At 43.7% G+C, this 20,503-nt stretch overlaps 3 protein-coding genes across 4 annotated transcripts; all 3 read right to left on the bottom strand.

Annotated features, from left to right (window-relative positions):
• Positions 1-5,575: 5,575 nt before the first annotated feature.
• On the bottom strand, positions 5,576-7,632 carry mrpl48 (mitochondrial ribosomal protein L48). Of its 2 annotated transcripts, none has more exons than XM_068755803.1 (8): positions 7,495-7,632; positions 7,230-7,288; positions 7,067-7,098; positions 6,857-6,936; positions 6,447-6,622; positions 6,073-6,175; positions 5,897-5,986; positions 5,576-5,748 (listed from the first exon to the last, which is right to left on the bottom strand). In XM_068755803.1, exons 1-8 carry the CDS (start codon positions 7,513-7,515, stop codon positions 5,665-5,667), a joined length of 645 nt encoding a protein of 214 aa, XP_068611904.1. In that variant the 5' UTR covers positions 7,516-7,632; the 3' UTR covers positions 5,576-5,664. The 2 variants fall into 2 exon arrangements, with proteins under 2 accessions (XP_068611904.1, XP_068611905.1); XM_068755804.1 differs by having other exon boundaries at positions 7,230-7,282; positions 7,495-7,530.
• Positions 7,633-8,982: 1,350 nt separating this feature from the next.
• On the bottom strand, positions 8,983-11,253 carry LOC137911727 (macrophage mannose receptor 1-like). Its single transcript, XM_068756108.1, has 8 exons — positions 11,227-11,253; positions 11,096-11,125; positions 10,581-10,616; positions 10,117-10,455; positions 9,580-9,921; positions 9,352-9,443; positions 9,135-9,228; positions 8,983-9,045 (listed from the first exon to the last, which is right to left on the bottom strand). The coding sequence occupies exons 2-8, from the start codon at positions 11,121-11,123 to the stop codon at positions 9,038-9,040; spliced, it is 939 nt and encodes a 312-aa protein (XP_068612209.1). The 5' UTR covers positions 11,124-11,125; positions 11,227-11,253; the 3' UTR covers positions 8,983-9,037.
• Positions 11,254-12,159: 906 nt separating this feature from the next.
• On the bottom strand, positions 12,160-19,983 carry supt16h (SPT16 homolog, facilitates chromatin remodeling subunit). The gene is made up of 24 exons (XM_068755794.1): positions 19,851-19,983; positions 18,842-18,934; positions 18,474-18,644; positions 18,240-18,392; positions 17,985-18,131; positions 17,185-17,336; positions 16,866-17,038; positions 16,620-16,710; positions 16,468-16,541; positions 16,248-16,360; positions 16,061-16,126; positions 15,869-15,967; positions 15,347-15,462; positions 15,093-15,246; positions 14,871-14,998; positions 14,520-14,782; positions 14,314-14,432; positions 13,979-14,217; positions 13,823-13,898; positions 13,575-13,744; positions 13,350-13,479; positions 13,135-13,264; positions 12,984-13,058; positions 12,160-12,902 (listed from the first exon to the last, which is right to left on the bottom strand). Exons 1-24 carry the CDS (start codon positions 19,914-19,916, stop codon positions 12,799-12,801), a joined length of 3,102 nt encoding a protein of 1,033 aa, XP_068611895.1. The 5' UTR covers positions 19,917-19,983; the 3' UTR covers positions 12,160-12,798.
• Positions 19,984-20,503: the final 520 nt, after the last annotated feature.

A 20,503-nucleotide genomic window follows, 5' to 3' on the forward strand; every position in this document is an offset into this window, starting at 1 on the left:
CTCACCCCCGTCACACGTACATGTACGACACTCGCACTCGGTCGGCCATGACGCCCTCTGTGACACAGAAACACGTAGGCAGCCACCCACAAAGCAAACGATCAGAGCCTAGCCGTGAAGCCGCCCCCCTTCCTCCCCAAGTTTTGGTTTGAGGGAAACTTCAGGGGGAATAAAAAGACGTTATGAGAAGGAATCAGAGAGAGAGAGAGAGAGAGAAAGAGAGAGAGAGGCAAAGAGGCAAAGTCTACCCTCCAAATCAAACTCTGAGTGGGTCAGTTCAGAATGAGTGAAATCGGTAAACACTGTTCAGTCTGTGATGCTGTGATTATGCAACCGTGTGTGTGCGCGCGCGTGTGTGTGTGTGTGTGTGTGCGCGTGTCACAGTTGTTGTTGTTCTACATCCAACCAGAACAGAAACGTCAAAAACTTCCTCAGTGTCAGAAAGCGGATAATTAACCACAAAAATCGCACTGTGTTCGCGTCGTATGTAGGGTGACGCAAAACAATGACTAATATGATTTTTGCAATTATTAATAGTCTCTTTAATTAATTTTGATTATGCAAAATGGTAGCGTCAAAGCTGACGGACTTAAAAACTACTATCTGGTGGTAAAATGAAGATTAAACATGTAAATATGTAGATTGTATTTTCAAAAAAAAAAAAAAAAAAGTCAAATTCAACACTGCAGTTAATATCCGGGGCGCGATTGTACTGCGTAACATTTTGGGGAAACGATGAGAAGATTAGCACCACATTCTTGTTTCACTTCTAAATATCAACCCTAACGTAGGCTAGCCAGGCTAGCCTAGGCTGGAAGTAGCTAGCCTGAGTAGCTTTGGTTTTTGGGTTGGAATTATATTAATGGCACATGTGATCATTTTTGACATTTAGCTGCTAGTAGATTGTGTTAACCTTGGATAGGGCATGGTCTCTGTGCTAAACTACGCTAACTGGCACGGCTAAGGCGTCATTGTTACCGTGCTAACATGAAAGTGGTGTAGATTTTCTCAACTAAGTCTTGAACTGGATGCAAACGGAAGGATTTCCCAAATTGTCGGACCATTCCTTTAAAGCCTGTAGGGGTAATTTTAAATTTAGACATATACTCTTGTGAAGTCACTATCGTCACGTGTTCTTTTCACCACATTGCCATGAGTTTGCCACTTTAGGAATAAGACGGGAGAGTCACTGTTCCTCGACTAGAGGTTCTGTATGCATTCCCTTTACTCACACGTATAAATAATATAATATTTTAAAAAATATTTAAAAGTCGATATTCGTAGAAAAAAACCAATATTTGCCTTGAGTTATTAAGAGAACATATTTTAATGGGAAAGTTGGAGCAATTATTTCTATACTGTGGATGTTTCCTATCTATAACTTTTTGTCAAGGGGACCAGTTAGCGTGAAAGTCTGTTGTACGAGCAGCCGGAGATGTAAATACACAAGTAATATATGCCATGAAAATATAGCAGAAATAATATATTGACCCACAGTGAGTGATCCATAGAGGAAAGTCTTGTTCTTCTGAAGTTTTACCACTTCTGAACAAGATTTTCTCCCAAATTTTTATCTACCGGTAATCTGAAACAATCTGTTCACTAAATTTAAATCCACTTCAGAAACATTAGACTATACAAAAGTATATTTTGAAATCGCATATTGAATACTTACTGTGTAAAAAAAAAAAAAAAAAAAGTGTTGCTTGACAGAAAGAGTCAAATGTTTTTTGCGCCATAACTAACTGACCTGTCGGAGAATGAACAAGTGAAGGTGAAAGAAATCATATCAAAGCAAGAAAGCAATGTGATTAATAAAACATTTATGCACCGTAATTCGTGATCACTATTGAACGCAACCACTCATAACCCGCCGACTATGCCATTTTCCTGCCATGCGCCAACATAATAGCGAGCAAGACTGTTGAATCTAAACTACAATAATGGCTTTTTTGAACACTGTGTCTCTTCTTTCCCCCGCGTTGAAGCCTTAGCGGACTTTGTGTTCACCCTGACATTTTCACAGCTGTGAGCGAGATCACGCGTGACACCTGAGACCGTCGCTGCCAAGTGCACGCGTCACGTTAATCGACATGGCTCTCACTTTTAAAGAGGGCAATGCTACTTTTATTCTGAAACTTGCTAAGGATTTCCATCTTAGTATGTACAGAATGTATGAGTCGATTTCTGGCTCAGTCTTTTGTTGATGTCAAAGCTGTAGGATCCACAAAATAAACCATCGGTATATGACTAGTTAATTTCCCCAGCCCTGCTACCTCCCCTCCACCACCAAATTCCAACCCCCGTGCCAACGACCAAGACTATTATTTTTTTTATCACAGCTTCTGTGATAAAGTTTTTCTTTGTATTGCTCGTGTAATGTAGTGTCGGATTTGCATTTTTGTCTTTAGAAAACGATTTCTATATCATTCCAACAAATCACTAACTCTAAAGAATATAACTTTTATTGTGACAAATCAAGGTGTTTGACAAGAACCTGATATTTAGGAGGGTTAGATAACCAGAACATAAAACAGACACATTGAAGCGTAGAGTGAATCCTAGACCCCAAAAAATCCAGAAACGGATTTCCAAAATAATTATTTTTTCCCCCAGAAATGCTGTATGGATTTAAAATTTCAAACTTTTTATTTTGCCTACTAATACAGACCCCCCCACCACCACCACCACCTCACAATTTTACTTGGGTAAATGGTTGTGTGATATTATGTTAGCATTTTGTGCATGCAATATCTGCAAACGTGAAAAGAAAAAAATGTTGTGATGCAAGAAACTCTTGAAGACATCTTTAAAAAAATATCTGTCGGCTTCAAAATGTGGCTGTGCGGCAACTTTCCCCACTATTTTAATGTTTTCACTTCCACTTCCTGATTCCTACTGTAAAGTCAATCCCTATTAATGTCAGCCGGTAACTGTTGCACAGCCCAACACGTTTGGCTTTGCTTAATGTTTTTCTCTCTAGCCAATCGGCACAAAATATACGAACATATCAGTCTATAAAGATGTCAGATTTGGATTTCCTTTTGTCCAATTTAGACAATGCTGCAAAAGTCATAACATAACTTATTTCAATACAGACATATTTTCTGGTAAATACATGATTATTACAATACATGAGTAGAGATAAATTAGGAAATTAAGAGGCAGATATTGTGGGAAGGTGACAATCTCAAAAGAAAATGAACAAGAGAATAATTGTCCCTTTTTGTTTCCGTTTTTTTTAGCTTGTAAATATGTATTTTGAATATCTGTCCTTGTTATGAAATTCATTTATTTAATTCTTACATATTGTTGTTTTTTACATATCCTGTTTATCTAATGTCAAGCAGGCCATGTATCAACACTTTTATAATTCCTGTTAATCTTATGTTTTGCTGTTTTGGCTTTGGGTGATGAGTTTGCAAAAACAAAGCAAAAAAAAAAAGTAATATTAATTTAATTGTATTTACTGACAATGTGACATATTATGTTTTACTGTGTTGTATTTGCTCGGAGGTGCTGTGGTCACTGCTTGTAAAATGATTTTATTCAGAGGGTTTCCAAATCATGACAAAAGACAAAGTCCAGTCCTCTTATGAATTATAAACACTGCTTTGTTTGGTAACTGCAAGTGTTGCACATTATATAAATAATTCTAAAATAAAGAGTTACATTTGTAAATTGTCTAAAAATTATAAATTTAACAATTGCTCCACCGAAATGGCTAAGTAACCTTGACGGGACTAATGAGCATTTACCTATAGTACTTAGTTAGCTAACTAGTTAAAAGAGTTTTGCACAGTCTTTGCTTGCCCTAGCTAACAACTCATCTTATTTATTTTTTTTAGCTTGTATGGTCTTTTCGAGCTATTCGAAAGAAATATTGACTGTCTTCTAAATAGAATTAGAAACATTAGCTATGTGGCTAACTCCGCAGTTGCTAATGGTGCGTTGAAGAAAGCACATATTCGCTCACATTGTTAGATTAGTGGGCTAATATTAACTATTACCGACAAGTTAATAATCAATGTCGTTGAACAATTATTGATTTACTCTCAAGATTCACTTACATATTTTTCCACAATGTACTTATTTTATTTCATAATGTACTGTGTATCTGTTTAATACTAGACGTTAGTGAATGGTTAGCATAAGAAGTAGTGGCGACTGGTTTTGGGAGTTGTAGTTCTTTTAAGTAAAATGCAGCGCTGTGAGAGGAACATTTCAGTTAGCCAACTCGTCTTGGAGTTAGCATCTTTTCGAATGTGGCAGGTGTTGCACAAGAATGCTGTACAATGGTGGGATATAATTCACAGGAAGCTAATGTTAGGAACGCTGAACGTGTGGTCGGTCACTTCAAATGTTATTTTTTTGCGTTCCCTTCGCACATGAGTCGCATTTCCGTTAATTATTATTATGGGCACCGTTTACATTTCAAGCACATGAAAGGTTTCCCGTCGTAATTCAAGTGCCGACTTGTAGTGCTGGAGTATAGGTCGACGGTTCTTGTGAACAATCTTTAAGATGTTCCTGTTGATGTTTGCGGTTGGAGCAGAGGCGTAATGGAGTAAGTGTGCGTTTGCAGTTGGGGACAATGTGCGAACATAACTGATATTTAGAACGAGTTTGAAAGACAAATGTGAGCATTTCATGCACATCTAGATATTTTAAGTAACTTCGCTGTTTGTATGTATTCAGAGTTTACTTGTATGTCTCTGTCTGGAGGAGGAATAAGTGGGTGGTTTTTGTTTTGTTTTTTTATGTTATACAACAGAGATTTTTCTCATTGGCATATTGCAAGTGCGACTTGTGGGGTCGTCAAAGATCTACTTCTCTATTATAATTCGATTTGATTTGTAGATGTTGGATTATTTGGATCGAGACAATGAATTTGTCCAGTAGGAGGGACCGTTGCTGTTTATGCCGGCGTCATCACAACCATTTTTTTTTTTTTTTACACGACCCCTTAGCTTAACCCTGCTGGATGCCGTGGGCTGCTGCTGGAAACTTTTGCTAAAGGTTTTCCTCTCATGCGGATTTATTTTGCAATGACTGTAACAAAAATATATTATGAGGTATTTATCAAATATAAAAAGGTGTGGCTTTTTGTCATGATTTAAATGAGACTGAACTGAAATTATGCCATTTTGTCAGTGTTAAATACATATTATATATTAAAATATATTTGCTAACCTATGCTTTGTCACCTTGTCTTTCTTGCAAAAAACAGATGTGGAAGTCTGAAGTTCATGTCGAGTTGTGGAATGTACCTTTACTCTAGTACTTGTGCTGACTTGGTTACATGGCTCTTATTCTTGTAACTTTAGAATATTTTCACTCTTATTATATTGACACACTCAAACAGTACATGAAATTGAAACTTTCACCTTTTTTGTAGGTTGAAGACAAAAAGAAACGGTCTTATATTTTTCTTATACATCCAGGAAGCGCTGGTGGCTCTTTGTCTCCCTCTAGTGGAAGTAATGTAAACTTCCTACCCTGAATCAGCTCCCTCCACCTCATGAAGTTCACACATATATATATAAAATAAAATAGCAAATACGACAATGTTTTAGTTGGAGACTTTATTTTCCAGGGGTCACCTTTGACAGCCTTCAGTCCAGGAATGGCGAGGAATAAATGAGTATTCCTCGCTACCGAGGTTCACTGTGAGGAGCCGATCTGAGTGCGGAGACCCTCCAGGTCTGGACGCTGCTTGAAACGTGCTTTAAAATCAGCATCTGTGTGCTGAGAGGAAGATGAGCACAGATCAAAATTACTTGCAAAACCATCCTAATTTTCTCAAAGTTTATAATTCTTACGTTGCGGCAGGAGGTTCTTATACTGAAACCTCTGCATCATTTCCAAATGACATTTTCTCGACATTCTAACTCACCTCCATCACAGACAGCTGAACTCCCTCTGGTTGATTCTTTAAAAGTACTTCCATGAAAATCGGACACGATAAGGTACTTAGGCTGCTCACCTAAAGCGAACCGATAAACAACATGGTTCGACAGTCAGACCTGCAGATCTGCTCGGGGAAACGACTCCGAAGCGCCGGGGTCTTACCTGGACGACTCGATTGTGAGTCTTGAGGACGGAGTCGATGTGCATCTTATTGCCTTTCTCGGGCATCAGCATGACCTCCGTGGTCTTGGTTTGTAAAGCATAGCTACATGAGAAAAACATTAAACATATATATAAATGAACGACTTCAATTTTTTAAGCAAGTTACATAAAAATAAAATATTTTAATACAACTTAAGTTGTTTTCTTTCTCGTCAGCCCGCTTTCTTCCATATGACGCAACCAACAGCAAAAATATTTTCACAATATCTATCCCATATTCCCCAATAAACTGCCCAAGCGAAGAACTTTGTGTCGATTGTCTCTTCCCTGCATTGCTGCAAGAATAAATCAATAAACAAAACTCCAAATCTCACCAGTCGGACACTTTAATATCAAGCCGGTTGCAGAGCTTGTGGATGTACTGGGAGTAGTGCTCCACCAACGTCATGTCGTAACCCGACACTTTGACATTCAGAGTCCCGTACTCCGTATCCGTCGCTGCCACGACGGGAACCGGTTTCACGTGTTGCTTTTCTTTATTTTTCACTGCCTAAAAGAGAAACACAAAGATATTACTCTTTACACCGGTCATTTATTTATTGTATTGCTTCCAGAGAAGCTTTGTGGAGGCCTAGTGAGCAGATCAGTCTAGGGTTGTCAATTTGTATAAAGTTTAATTCAAATGAACGCGCTCAGATGGAATGTTCTACAAATGTGCTAAATAATCCATTTGAATTTGTTGGTCGGCAGACCATAAATAAAGTCCATGTTAACGCTCTCTTACTTGTTCTTTGGGTAAAAGATGTTTCCACCTCCCAATCCCCGCGGTCGACCTGTCTCTGTAGTGTCTTTCATTCATAGAAGCTGCAGAAGAAGAGAAAAATATATATACACATCGTTGATAAATCTCAGGATGTGCAATGTTTGTCAAATATTAGCACAGAAAAAAAAAAAAATATATATAGGTATTTTATCCTTAGGAGTAAGTAGTTACCCCAAACAGGAAACCTGATGTACGATGGAGCCCTTCAAAATAAATCAAAGAAACAAATATTCAACTCAAATCAGGTTCTCGGTTGATCTATGATTGTTGCACTGTTCAAGCCCTAATTTTGGACAACAGAAACCAGAATTAGAAAAGAGATTTAATGACCTACCGCTGCAATGCGAGCGCTTTATTTACCACTAATGCGTGTCGCCTGGTAGACACCTGCAACTGGGCAAAGAAGGGGGGGGGGGGGGTCAATCAATAAACGTCAAATTACTTCCGATATGCTGCTTGTTAGTTAAAAAGTTTACATCTTTATCCTTTAAAGAATAAAAGTAGTAACATCCAATCATGGCTAAACGTGATTAGCATGGTAGCATCGCTGCTGTTTGACCTCCGTCAGGAAAACATTCAGCGGAGAAAACAAACATTACCTTTAGAATAACGGAGTTCATGACGCCGCCTCTCCTTCCACAGGTGTTAAAAACAAACACCGCCCGGGGGGGGGGGGGGGCGCTTGTTTCGCTGAGAACCGATTACCGGTATTGAACTGTCGCCGACTAGAATTCAAGAGGGCTGTAGGGAGAAAGCGGAAACGCTCACCGGAAGCTAGTCCGTCCCATTTGTGTCCGTGGTCCGAACTGGCCAGAACAAACGTTCCGACCCACAATGGAACATATTACAAATCATGGACACCCCATAATATACTAATATTATGGCGCTGCTATATTGGAAGTTGCAGTCACTTAATGCTTGTTAAGGGGGGGGGGGGTAATTTCTTGCTTATTTATCTTACAATTTTAGCAGCGTAATAAACTACTCGTTTCTCATTGAATTCTTTCTGCAACACTGTTAAACAAATAAAGTTATAGAAAACCTTTGACCCCCCCCCGTTTGTAAATATCAACCGCACAAGAGTGCATAGTACAGTTGTATTATCATTTAATAAACACAAATCAACCATATTACAATACAAATCAACAATAATTCAGTTGTAATCAAGTGCAAAAACTGCATTACCTGAAATTCTAACTTGCTTTAACGATGCTTGCTAAAGCAGAGTTAAATCCTGCAGGATACATAAACTGTTATTAGCACATTACGTGTTATTTTTCAAACATCGTGCCAAGTAAACAATCTTTACCTACAACCGTAGTCTTTGGCTTGCATTGTTTTTAACACTAGCATGAATTAAAAATAAATACTAATCAAACTTCCACGCAGGCAGGATCGACTCCAAGGTGCTGCAACAGCTGTAAAAATGTACTAAACTCTCCGGCTAAACTTCTCTCTCTTCCTCCTCCTCCGCGCGTCTCATGTCCTCCACACTGCCGTCTTCGTCTTCGTCTTCGTCTTCGTCTTCGTCTTCGTCTTCGTCTTCGTCTTCCACGGCCTATTCCTCGCTCTGCCTTTACAACAGGGGTCCCCAAACTACGGCCCGCGGGCCGGATCCGGCCCATTTCCACATTTGGCCTGGCCCCCTGAACAATACCAGAGACCCAAAATAAAATTTTCCATACAACATATAAATTCAAAATAATTTTGTGAATTTTGTATGCTGGTTATATAAATAGGGTCTGGGTGAAAATGAACAGCCTACAGGATGTTGATGAATGAAAATATTAACACTTCTGAAAACCTTATTAATGGATTATTTTACTGTGGTTATACTTTTGCTGGTGGAAAAAAAAAAAAAAAACACATTATATTACCGTCTATATCATTCAACTTTATTCACTTTAGAAGGTACATTGAAAATTAGAACACATAACAAAACAAAGATTTTAAAGAGTGAATAATTAAAAAGGTTACCCATGGTCTAATTCAGGCAGATTCAAATTTAATCGTGAATTAAACAATGTTCTTATTACAAAAAACATCACAATGGCAAACAAAATAACGTGTAGCATAACTGCAATATCCAGCCGAAGTTCCACAACGTCACTGTGCATGGAAGCCTTTTAGTGGTTTACACATTCACCCATCTGGATTCAAATAAAATGAATCCATTAATCCTCGAGCAGTAAAATGAAAGCGCTTTATGTAATCAGAGCTTTTAGATTAATGGACGCACCTTCGTTTTGGCAATCAAAGATCTGTTCGCCTTCGGCAGCGCGCCACTTGATTTTAATATCCGTCACGCCCTGTTCTTCCAGCCGGGCCTGAATCTGAAATCAAAAATGCAAAAGGAGTGGGGGAAAAAAAAGAAGTTGAATTCTCCTTTCACATTCTGTTTTGATAAAGAGTGGGGACTTTTCTTCCTCTGTGCTTTTTGTGTCTTTGTCTCTCACCTGCTGCAGCATCGAATCGCTCACCGACGGAAGGTTGAGATTTACCGCGGATGTCATTTTCACTTTCACCACAGTTATCTTGCTTTTCAGAGCTGAAACATTTCCCAAAGGGAAGAATATTCATGCATTCATTGTATTTGTCTTCTTGCCCCAGAATCAAAGGGCAAGGAGATGCATCTTTCACTCGTGTCCTCCAGAGACGATGCCACACCTCTCTAAAGCACTTACCGCCATGGCAGACAAAAGGATGCGGAGCCTCACAAGCGCCGTCCTTCCATTTGTATTGGTCAGCCACACTGATCATGGTGCAGTTGTGATCGTTGACGTTTTCTGGATAGTTCTCCACCCAGTTCCTGAAAGAGGTGTGTCTTCCGTCGGACCACACCCAGTAGTCTCTGAACAGCCCGATCCAAATGATGGAGCCCTCGCCGGCCGCCTGGATGTTCTCATTCTGTTGTTTGGTGGACGCGCTGACCAGGTCGACGTGATGCTGTCTGCAGTAGCTCTGAGCACGTTGCCATGTTCGTCCTACGGTTTGCAGGAAATACTCTATGTCCCCTTGGCTGTCATCTGGAAAAGAACATTACTAAGATCCATCAGTCAGTGAGAAGGATCAATGAGTCGTTAGAAACTTTAAAGGACATTAGAATATATATGCTGCTGCCGGGGTAGAAGAAGTAGTTTGTATGTTTTTCATGTAATCACCAAAGCAGGTACCTTCACAAATGGAGTACAAATAACATCATGAGAAGATGATCAACTTACAACCGTAGCAGAGGAAGGCCATCTCTTTGTCGCAGTGGTTGGCAAACCAGTCAATGTTTGGTGCCATAATCGTACAGTCCCCTAAATGTTTCTCTATATCCCACTCGTGAAGTAAGACTTCACCGATGCCATCGGACCAAATCCACCACTCTGCCGGCGCCTTTTCCAAGCCAATCCAGACGAAGTTCTCGTCCGTGGCGCCGATGGCCGTCACCAGGCTGTGGTGCTCGTTCTTGTCGTCCACCGACGCCAGGTCGGTGTGTTTCGTCCGGCAGTACTGGGAAGCGTCTGTCCACGACATGGGGGCGTCTATGAAGTGGTACTGACGGCTCGTGGAGCCTGAGGGACAGAGGTGTGGATTAATTTGACAATCCCACAGAACTTTATATGTCCTTGAATACAAGCTATTCATTGTTGTTATATTAAAACATGAAATAACTAATAGTAATAATTGAATGTGTTACCTGCAAGTCCAGTTATCTGAAGCATCAGGAAAATACCTGGAGTGAATAGGATTTTAAATCAAATAAAGAAACATAGAATTTTATGGTCTGATATTTAATAGCGTTTAAATAGTTGAATGTCTCTATTGTTTGAGTAGTCAGAAATGTTCAGGATGTTTCCTCCATTAACTAGTCACAGGTGATTATTAAATAGTATTAAATATTTGAAGGTTGATCCCATCAAATCTATGATTATTGTTGTTGTCAAAAACTTCTGTTAAAAATATTTGTTTTCAATTGAATATTAGCCGTCATAAATCCATATATGTTTGCAATTATTACAATTTAAAAAGAATTAAAAAAGTTCTTATAATATTTTTGTACAATATACCATAATAAAATTCTGATGCCATCTTGTTTTTTTTTTCTTAAAATTCCTTTAGCTGTTATATTGTTTGGCAAATTTTAAGCAGTGATTTAAATAGAAAGTATATTTCAAAAGCATAAAATGTAAGGAGGAAAGTATTTTATTTTACCTGTAAAAAAGACGGTGAGACGATCCATAACTGCAAACGTAAAGAAATAAAAAAGAAAGTTAGGATTCTATCACTTCCTCTTGTTTTCCGTCTTTTATTCCATCAGTAAGAAGCAACAGAAATAAACTTACTTAGAATGTAGTAAATGATCTTCTGCCTGCCGTGTCCCTGCCCTGAAGGATGAACAGGGTTTGATCAGTTTTACACCTGAAGCAGAAAACCCACCCTGGCGTGTGATGACGTCATCAGCATGCGTTTGACTAAGGAGGATTAAGATGCGATTTTTATCCTCAGAGACAAAGAAAATCATTCAAGATTCTTTTATTTTTTGACATTTAAATCATGTATCCTGTTTTATACTTTTATTTTATTTTTTACACATCCTGGCCGAGGTCATGTGACTGTCGCCTCATCAAATTGAACTCCAATGTATCAGACCTGATGTGGAATTTGTTTAAAAATCATTTGCATTCGTTGTCATCGCTTGCAAATTATTTCTTCTTTCCAGTCACGCCTCGCGTACGAGCACCGACCCGGCGGGGGGCCTGGCTACAGGGTGCCCCCCCGGTCGCTCCATAGGTCACGGTCCTCTACTTCGGATGCCTCCTGGATTTAGTTTCAACGTCCCACTGATCAGGTTTGGTTACTAAATGAGCCGCGACCACAAAGAAAGAGCATGTCTGCGTCTCGGAGACGAGCGCCCACGATGTCGAGACGGGCGATTTGGTTACAGGCGATGAATGGTTTTGTTTTTGCTGGTTTTTTGGGGGGTTTCTATATAATGTGCTGAAAACACAAAATCATTAGTAAAATTAGTATTTATAAAGATGACAAATAAAAAATAGTCAGATATGCAGTAGTGAATCAAAAGTTCATTGATCTTATGTTTGGTGTTGATCTGCTGTTGAAAGTTATTGTATTTCTGCAGTCAGGGGAATAAGGACCAGCGCTGACTGCTGCGCCACCACACCAAATGTAATTAATTTTAAATGAAGCACAGACAAACCTAAGAGAACACACACCAGCAGAGCCGACCGGGTTTAAGAAGGAAAAAACCGTTCAACAGCAGTACCTTTTAATTTTATTTAAAAAAACAAAAACAGAATTTTTAGATTTAACAGTACAACAAATCTAATCAGAACAAAAAGAAGGGAGAAGAGAGGACAAGTGTGTGTTTATGAGACAGTAACGTTTCGCATTTACAAACCCTATTTAAGAGGAAAAATGAAATGCAACTCATTTGCCGCCTCAAGGGGACAAATCTCATTAACGCAGTAAAACATTTCATAGAAAAGAGGGAAGATGAGGAGGAGGAGGAAGAGGAGGACAGCATGGAATCTGAAGTTTTTATACAAAACACTTGGCAGAAGATTTGCCAAGTTCATTTTTATTATCTATTAGTTAAGAAACTCGTCTTTTTTCCTCTCTCGAACAGAAAATACGTGATAAAACCCGTGAAACACACGACCACACACACACAAACATGAAACCCTGATGGATGGATGGATACGAAAAAATAGAGTGAGAGGGGAAGAGTCACGCGACTATCCTGCTCTTCCTCACCGTTTTCATGACCCTTCACTGACCGACACGGAAAGAAGCAGCTCCTACGTCTATTTACACGCGCGTGTGTGTGTGTGTCGGGGGGGGGGGGGGGGGGGGGGTCAAATAAGTTTGGCAGTGTGTGAGAATGTTTAGGACATTTAGGTCCGCCTTTTCTTCTTGCTGGGCGGCGGGGCCGATGGCCGCACCTTCCTCTTCTTACTGGTGGAGGTGTCTTCGTCCTCGTAGTGGCTCTCTCTGTCCGCTAGAGGGCGGCGGCGAGCAGAAAGGACAAAGTTTACCGCAACGTAGGGACGCGTCAACGACTCCGCGTCCAGACACAAACCTTTCCTGGCTTCCTCCTCCAGCTCGTCCCAGTCTTTGCCGCTCTCCTCCTCGCTGCCGACCTCCTCGCTGTAATCTAAGAAACCGCAGAGAGTGAGGAAGAACCACGGCGAGCGCCATTCCCCCCCCCCCCAAAAAAAAAAAACACGCACCAGAGTCCTCCGTCTCAGAGTCGTAGTCCTCATCGCTGTCTTCCCCCGCCTCCTCCTCCTCTTCGTCCGCGGACGGGTTGAACGTTTCGTCCTCCATTTCCGACTCCGAATCTTCTTCCGCGCCGCTTCCCTGAGACGACAAAGCAGGCGTTGGAAACGGATTCCGAAGGAAAGCAGATCCGGTGGCTCGGTAGAACCCCGACGGACGGACGCACCTCGCCCTCCGGGTCCAAGAACGACCAGCCGCCCTGCTCGAAGAAGCCCTCGGGATCGTCCACGATGGTCTTCATGATCTTGGTCCAGTTCAGAGACTGGACTCCTTCCGTGTACTTGATGTCGCACGAGCTGGAGGCGCAACGGGGAAGCATTTTAACACACGAAAACCTTTGATCCTAGAAACACGGCGGGTTTTTTTAATTTTATTTTTTAATTCCCTTTACTTGAGCCACTCCTTGATGGGATCCAGGGAGTTGACGGGGACGGCGTTGATCATGGTGACCTTCTTGTTGTAGTCCTTGTAGACGATGACCACGTCGAAGTTCTTGAGGTGGAACTGCACGCGCTCAAAGTGGACCAGCTCCACCTCGTCGAGCGTCACCACGAACGGCGGCTGGAAACGGAAGCGGCGTAAAGGTTTGCGTTCGCGACACAGAATTCCCCCCCCCCCCCCGCCGATTTGTCCACCCACCCATTCGGTGACGTTGACGAGGGAGCTGGACGTCGGCTGTAGCAGACAGGTGCTCCTGTAGGGGGCGCCCTGGAAACTAGAAGCCAAAGACAAAGTAAGTTCTCCGCCCCCCCGCCATCCTGACTTCTCCCCCCCTCGCCCCCCCCCCCCCCTCACCCCAGGTCTCTGAAGGGAACCTCGAACTCCAGCTCCTCCTTGGTCAGCGTCTCCACCTTCTCGATGAAGTTCTTGAAGGCCGACTTCAGCTTGTGCCTCATCTCGCGCTCCATCTGCTCGGCGTAGAGGTCGTCGCGGTCGTGCATGTGCTGGTGCTTGCCCAGGTCCGTGGTGATCTCGCCGACCTCCGTGTAGAACTGGACGTCCGTGTGGCGCCGCTTCCCGAACATGATGGCGTTCTGGAGGAAACGGGCGCGCGGAGGGCGAAACGTTAGCGCAAGCCCGACCAAAAAAAAAAAGCCACGTCGGAGAAGAAACAGATTTTCCCGTCGCACCTTGAGGTGGAAGTGCAGCACGATGATCATCTCCCCGTCGCACGGCTGGAAGACGGCGTGCTTGATGTTGTTGTAAAGAATGTCGACTTTGTCGCCGCGGACAGACGTGAAGCGGAAACCTGTGGGGGGAGGAGAAAGAGCCGGAGGTCATTACAGACAGTTGAGCCACTCCCACCGGGCGACCTCCCCCCCCCCCCCCTCCCCACCGTTGGTGTGCGCCTCCAGCGAGCCCTGCATCCTCTTCTGAGCGATGTTGGGCCGGATGTAGAGGTCCTTGAGCTTCGGGTTGCTGCGGTTCAGGTTGATGACCAGCGAGTCCTGCTTGACGATGCCCTCCTTCTCCTTCTCCTCGGCCTCCCGCGTCTTGTAGCGCTTCTGCACCTCCTTGATGATGCGGAAGGCGTTCTGCAGGTTGGTGGAGGGCACGGAGGTGTCGCCGGGGACCTTCAGGTTGGACGCCCGGTACGTGCTGGGTGGGGGGGGGGGGTGAAGAAGGACATTTGTCAACCAGAAAAAAAAAGAAAGAAAAGAAAACGACGAGAGGAAATCCGACTCACATTTCCTTCACGAACGTGGCGTCCGGGTTGGGGAAGATGTTCCCCTCCTGTCGTCCCAGATACGTCCCGGGGACGTAGAAGTTGATCCTCAGGTAGGTGTAGTCTCCTTCCACCGACATGCTGATGTTCTGGACAGCGACGGGCAAAGACAAAGTCAGAAACACCCGTCGAAAGCTTTCAATCCGCCTCCCGCCGCCTCCGACGGCGCCGCTCCCGGCGTACCTTGATGGTGGCGATGTGGAACGGCGTGGCGATGCCGAAAACGGGCATGATGACCGTCTCGTACTTCTTGTCGATGAAGATCTTCATTTCTCTGATGTCCTTTTCTCTGGGCATCTGCGAGACGTTCTTGTAGGACACGTTGGACTTCCTGGCCCTGAGAGAAAAACAAAAACAAAAACAGCGGACGATCACTCCAGTCCACCGGATCCGGATTTAAAAGCGTTTTTTTCCTGTTTTGTTTTTTTTAAACCCACTTCAGAGTCTGCTGCTCTCCTTTCTGCTCCGTCAGACGGCGCTTGGCCTCTTCGTTCAGATGATTGGCCAGCTCCTTCTGGTGGGCCCGCCTCTTCTCCTCCGCCGTCATCTCGTTCTGCGTTCCAACGACAAAACGGGACTGAGAGATCGGCACGCAAAAAAAAAAAACGCGGCGCGGGTCCGTGATCGGGATGGGTTCCAAAGAACAAATGGGAAATCAAAAATACACGCGTGCAGAATTAAAATCATGTAGTTACAGTTTTAAATGGTCGGTGGGGGATAAAAACATTAAAAAAAAACGCACAAAAATAAAATAAAGAAATAGTAATGGATGTTTTTTCCAACAGTGAGTGTTTGTCAACAGACAGTTCAGTTTGTGATTTTTTTTTTTTTAAGAAATAATGAATACTTACCTTCCCAAGTAGCTGGTAAAGAGTACAAAAAGATTCACACGCGGTTATTAACACTCCGTCACGGTGGCAAAGGTCACACGCCACACACACCTCCAACCACACACTCACCCTGGTTCTGTCTGCCAGCAGGGCGGCGCTGCGCGCTCCCTTCCCCAGCAGCTCCTCGGCGTCGTCTCCGTCCTCGTCGTCGTCATCCTCGTCGTCATTCTGGGAAATGTTTGCGAAGAAAAAGGACGGATGAGCCAAAGGACAAAGCGTTTTTATATTTTGGCTGCGACGCTGCAGGGCGGCGACGCCCACCTTCAAGAAGATGCCAACATTTTTGATCTTCTTCTTCACCGGCGTGAGTATCGTGGCGGCTTCTTCCTGTTACGGAAACGTTTTAGGGTGGGAATGAATTCGCTGCAACAGATCCAAGTAAAAAATAAAATAAAAAAAAAACAATTCTGAACGCCCCGATGTCCGAGCGGCATTGAACGCCACTCGCCTCGTTGATCTGTACAGAGTCGCCGATAAACAAGGCGTATTTCTTCTGCTCCTCTTTCTTGCCTTCTTTGTTCACGAGGTCAGCGAACCCGAGACTGATGCTCAACACCATCCCTGGAGGATGAGAGGACGGGGGGGGGGGGGGGGGGGGGCGGGGCAAGATCAGATTAAAAAGAAGCTTTCTTCTCCACATCACTTAAATGTTGCACCCCACGTCTCACCTTTTTTCAGTTTGAACTGGTTTTTGGCGTTCAGGACCAAAGATCCTTCTCTGAACTCGATTCCCATCGCAAATCTGCGAAGATAAACAGATATGAGCCGTGTGAAGTTGTTGCTATTCAGGGGGGTGCTTAGAAATTTCGCGAGAGATTACCCCAGGTTTTTGGTCAGCTTTGCTACGAGGTCCGCCTTCTCCTTCTTCACATACTCAAGAACGGCGTTGTAGGCGTCGCATATTTTGACACCTGAGAGACGACAGGAGGACGATCACACAAGCAGCAACAGATGCCACCTCCCTCTCTTCTGTAAATTGGAGGCAGCCCCCCCCCGCCTCCCCCCGCTGCCTGTCGTCATGAAATCACCCGAGACCCCCACGCTCCCAGCGAGCGCCCGAACGCACCGTGCTTCAGCTGTTTGAGCAGCTCCTCTTCCACCAGCAGCAGGAAGTTGTAGTTGTCCTGCATCTCCTGGGGGGGGTCCACCATGAGGGTGCGCACCAGGTTAGAGCAGTACGATTTGTAGCGGATTCCCATGGCGCAGGTGATGGCGCCGAAGTGCATGTGGTTCTTATCGCTGGAACGGAACAGAAGATCGGCGTAAATCGACCTCTTTAAAAAGCCGAACGACATAATTTAAAAACATCTCCACGAGCTGGAACTACGGAGCGACTTGAAACAAAACCAGCAGGGAATAAAACGCGCTTTCCTGCCGCCGCTCACCTGACGACGCTGAACTTGAGGCTGTAGTTGCCGCCGCTCTGGATGATGGGAGGATAACACATCTCCACCGTGGTCGGATCGGCACCGCCCAGGTACTTCTTCTCCTCGATGGCCTTCTCGACAGACTCGGCCAGCTTGCTGTGGCGCACTTTCTGTTTTGGTGGAGGCGGGACGAGGCGAGGAAGGTCAAACCGAAAGAAAGCGCTACCCGGTCTGCTACGTTCCCTTCGTGTCCAATTTAGTCAAGATTTGGTCAAGTTTTATTCCAACATGACTATTCGAAGTTCACTCGGCATCATTTCCAAATTATTTGATGAGTAATACAAGACTGCCCCCTTGTGGCTGTAATACATCAATACCATCAGGAACAGGTAAAAAAAAAAAAAAAAACATTTGTGGGTACGATATGATTTTTATAAACTAACGACGACTCGAATTTCCAAAACTCAATGCTCATTCCGATTAGCCATCCTGTGGCTAACCAGTAAGCAGATCACGCAAGTAGGCAGGACCAGTGTAGCACATTTGTAGCCCCAACCAGCAAAACAATCAATTTAAATAATAATTGTCCAGTTTCTGTGATGAGAAATTGCCACAAGGAGGCCAAGATGGACGTTTCTTTTCACTTCGGTAGCTCATAATTTAAATAAAAACTCGATTTAAATCACACACAGACCGGAAAATGCCAGACAGCTGGGAGTTTCTTTCGGTTACAACAAAGCGCAGGCGACGAACATTCGTTCGGACAAACTAGCATCACAATCATCTACGGTCACCGGAGCGTGCTTCTCCTCTCTCACCTCGTCTGCGTCAACAATCTCCATCACTCGCTCCTTGAAGAATTTGGAATAAACCTCACTGGTGATGGCCGCCGCCTTCTTCATCAGGCCCAGCTCGCCGTCCTCCTTCACCGCGATCGTGTACGCGACCACGGCGCTGATGTCCACCTGCGGGGCGTGCGAGCAGAAAGGGATTTTTCCCAGACTGTGGCGACGGAGACGCGGGAGACGCCGTGCGGAGCTGAAGAACGCAGATGCGGCCCCAGTCGCTCGTACCTTCTCCAGCCCCTCGGCTGTGATCGTGTCGTTCCAGCTCTTCATGTACTCGCCGGGGAACTTGTCCTTGCTGAAGATTCCCACCTTCTTGCCCTCTTTGCTGCCTCGGATTGCCTCGATCATCTTGTCGAAGTTGCCTTTGTTGCTTTCATTCTAAGACGCAAAAAAAAAAAAAAAAGGGACACTTTAGTCTCACATCTCGAAACGGTTAGTAAACATTGGCGATCTCTTCACCTTTTCCCTGGTGAGCAGCGTGATGGGCGGGACGCCGTTGGCGTTCTCGTTGCCTTTTGTTATCGCAACTTGCTTGAGAAAATCCACCTTCTTCTTGCTGGCGAGGAAGATGATTTTGGTGTCGCAAAACACCATGATCGTGTCCGTCAGCTCGTAGCCGAAGAGCCACGTCTGAAAGGCGAGCAAAGCTTTTGTATAGCCTTGCAAAAACCCACAAAGAAGGGACAAACAAGCGCCAATACAGGTTCCACAGACATTTAATTCCATTTAGAATATTTCACACTGCTGAATTTGAAGTAAATCGTGCTGCTGCACAAAAAGACCAAGACGTTATCATCGATCCCTCCACGCTGGATCGATGACCTCACCTGAACGGCTGTGGATTTGGCATACACGATTTCCTCGTCCACTCCCACGGACACAACAATGGCGTCAATTTTGCCAAACTCATCTTCTCCTTTCTGGAAAGCACACAGAAACACAATTTAATGTAATTGTTTAAGAACTTTTTTTATATATATAAAGCCCACTGAATGAGTGCTACTTTTTTTTTTTTAAAGCTTAGCCACATCATCACCTGGTGCTGCAACACCTAGCAGCACAGAGGGGTAGAAAAAAGTCTAAAAGCAGCTTTGAGTGGAACTCAGCAAATAACATCAAAAATGTACCTTTTAAAAAACGTTCAAGACACGAAAAGTTCCTAAAGTTCTCGTTAAACACTCGAGACTATTAATAAAGTAATTTTAATTGGCTGCAAGCTCTCAGAACATGTTCCTCGGGATGCATGCGTTTATTCTTATGCTATGCTATGTTAACAGGCTAACGGCTATTAGCATTAGCATGTAGCTAAAAGGCTCCCTGTATAAACCGACAGTGACATTTGCGTGTTAGCAGTGAAACATTCCACGCGTGGCAAAAGATGCGTGAACAATATCATAGTTAATTTGGGCAGCGAGTCCCAAGACACGGCTAGCCGATTCGAGAGCAAGTTAGCACGGTTGCGAAACTTACTAGCTAGCAGAGCAGCTAGCGCGGTGAATGGGCTGATTGGTTGCGCTAGCATGAGTTAGCTAACATGTTTCTTATAGGAGATACGAGTTACAAAGTGAGGTATCTTCCCATTTGAAGTGAGTTTAAAAAGTAAAAATGCTACAAAAAAAAAAAAAAAAAAAAAAAGGGTATAAACGGAGGCCCATCTGCAGCCTCGTAGTCCGCGCTGAGTAGGGCCGGGACGACACTACCGCTCACGCCGACAACAGACTTGAACACGCTCCGCGTAAACGCGCGGATCGAGTCTTTCGGAAGGACTTTCTCCTCGTTAGGACTAAATAAAGTAGACCGTTAACCGCAAACCGGCTTCCCGAGCCCCGTTCTTACCTTCCAGTTCGTGTATAAACGCTTGATCCGGCGGTAGTACGCGTCCTTATCCAGGTTTACCGCCATGGCGGGCCTTGCGCTGCTAGCTCAGCTCCCGGATTCGCTTTTCGGCAGGGCCAGAAGATGATCCGCGTCAGTCGGTCGACAATAACGCACTTTCTCCCCCCCCCCCGAAATGCAACGAACGAACCGCTACGAGATGCTTCAGCTGCAGCTTCCCTTATAATGTTCCGCCACAGCGGGGAATCATGTAAAATCACTCCACGAAATAAAATTCAAAAGTAATTTACCTTCATTAAAATTCGTCTAATTATTAAAATATTGTGTGATATGGCTTTTCTTTTTTTCCCGACGCACTTAGAACCACCAATACACCAATCTCTGTTGTAATTAGGTGCTCACCCCCCTCCCTCCTCTACCTCCGGGGACTCCTTTTCCTCTCCCTCCCCTTCCGAGTTTAAAATAAATAAATAAATAAATAATAATAATAATAATAATAAACAAATGTTAGCTAAAACCAGGACGGCACCGACACGTCCGGGTTGATTTAACCGGAAGCGTTCAATGAGATGAGAAGCAAAATGCAAAAAGCCTGAAAACAATTAATTCTCTTGTTCTCGATACTTTCTCTTATGATTGTTTGATGTGGCGTT

Source organism: Brachionichthys hirsutus, chromosome 23, assembly GCF_040956055.1.
Source record: "Brachionichthys hirsutus isolate HB-005 chromosome 23, CSIRO-AGI_Bhir_v1, whole genome shotgun sequence".
In the NCBI taxonomy this organism is placed as follows: domain Eukaryota; kingdom Metazoa; phylum Chordata; class Actinopteri; order Lophiiformes; family Brachionichthyidae; genus Brachionichthys; species Brachionichthys hirsutus.

Coding starts and splice junctions, on each gene's coding strand:
- supt16h (XM_068755794.1), bottom strand. CDS start 19,916: ATGGCGGTAAACCTGGATAAGGACGCGTACTACCGCCGGATCAAGCGT. Junction 18,645..18,841: donor CCAAATCCACAGCCGTTCAG/GTGAGGTCATCG, acceptor CTCGCCTTTCAG/ACGTGGCTCTTCGGCTACGA. Junction 14,999..15,092: donor TCCACATCGCCACCATCAAG/GTACGCCGGGAG, acceptor GTCGCTGTCCAG/AACATCAGCATGTCGGTGGA.
- LOC137911727 (XM_068756108.1), bottom strand. CDS start 11,123: ATGGATCGTCTCACCGTCTTTTTTACAG. Junction 10,617..11,095: donor TCTCACCGTCTTTTTTACAG/GTAAAATAAAAT, acceptor TATTCACTCCAG/GTATTTTCCTGATGCTTCAG. Junction 9,444..9,579: donor TCCTTTTGTCTGCCATGGCG/GTAAGTGCTTTA, acceptor GAAATGTTTCAG/CTCTGAAAAGCAAGATAACT.
- mrpl48 (XM_068755803.1), bottom strand. CDS start 7,515: ATGAACTCCGTTATTCTAAAG. Junction 6,937..7,066: donor CATCAGGTTTCCTGTTTGGG/GTAACTACTTAC, acceptor CTTCTTCTGCAG/CTTCTATGAATGAAAGACAC. Junction 6,176..6,446: donor GATATTAAAGTGTCCGACTG/GTGAGATTTGGA, acceptor TTTCTCATGTAG/CTATGCTTTACAAACCAAGA.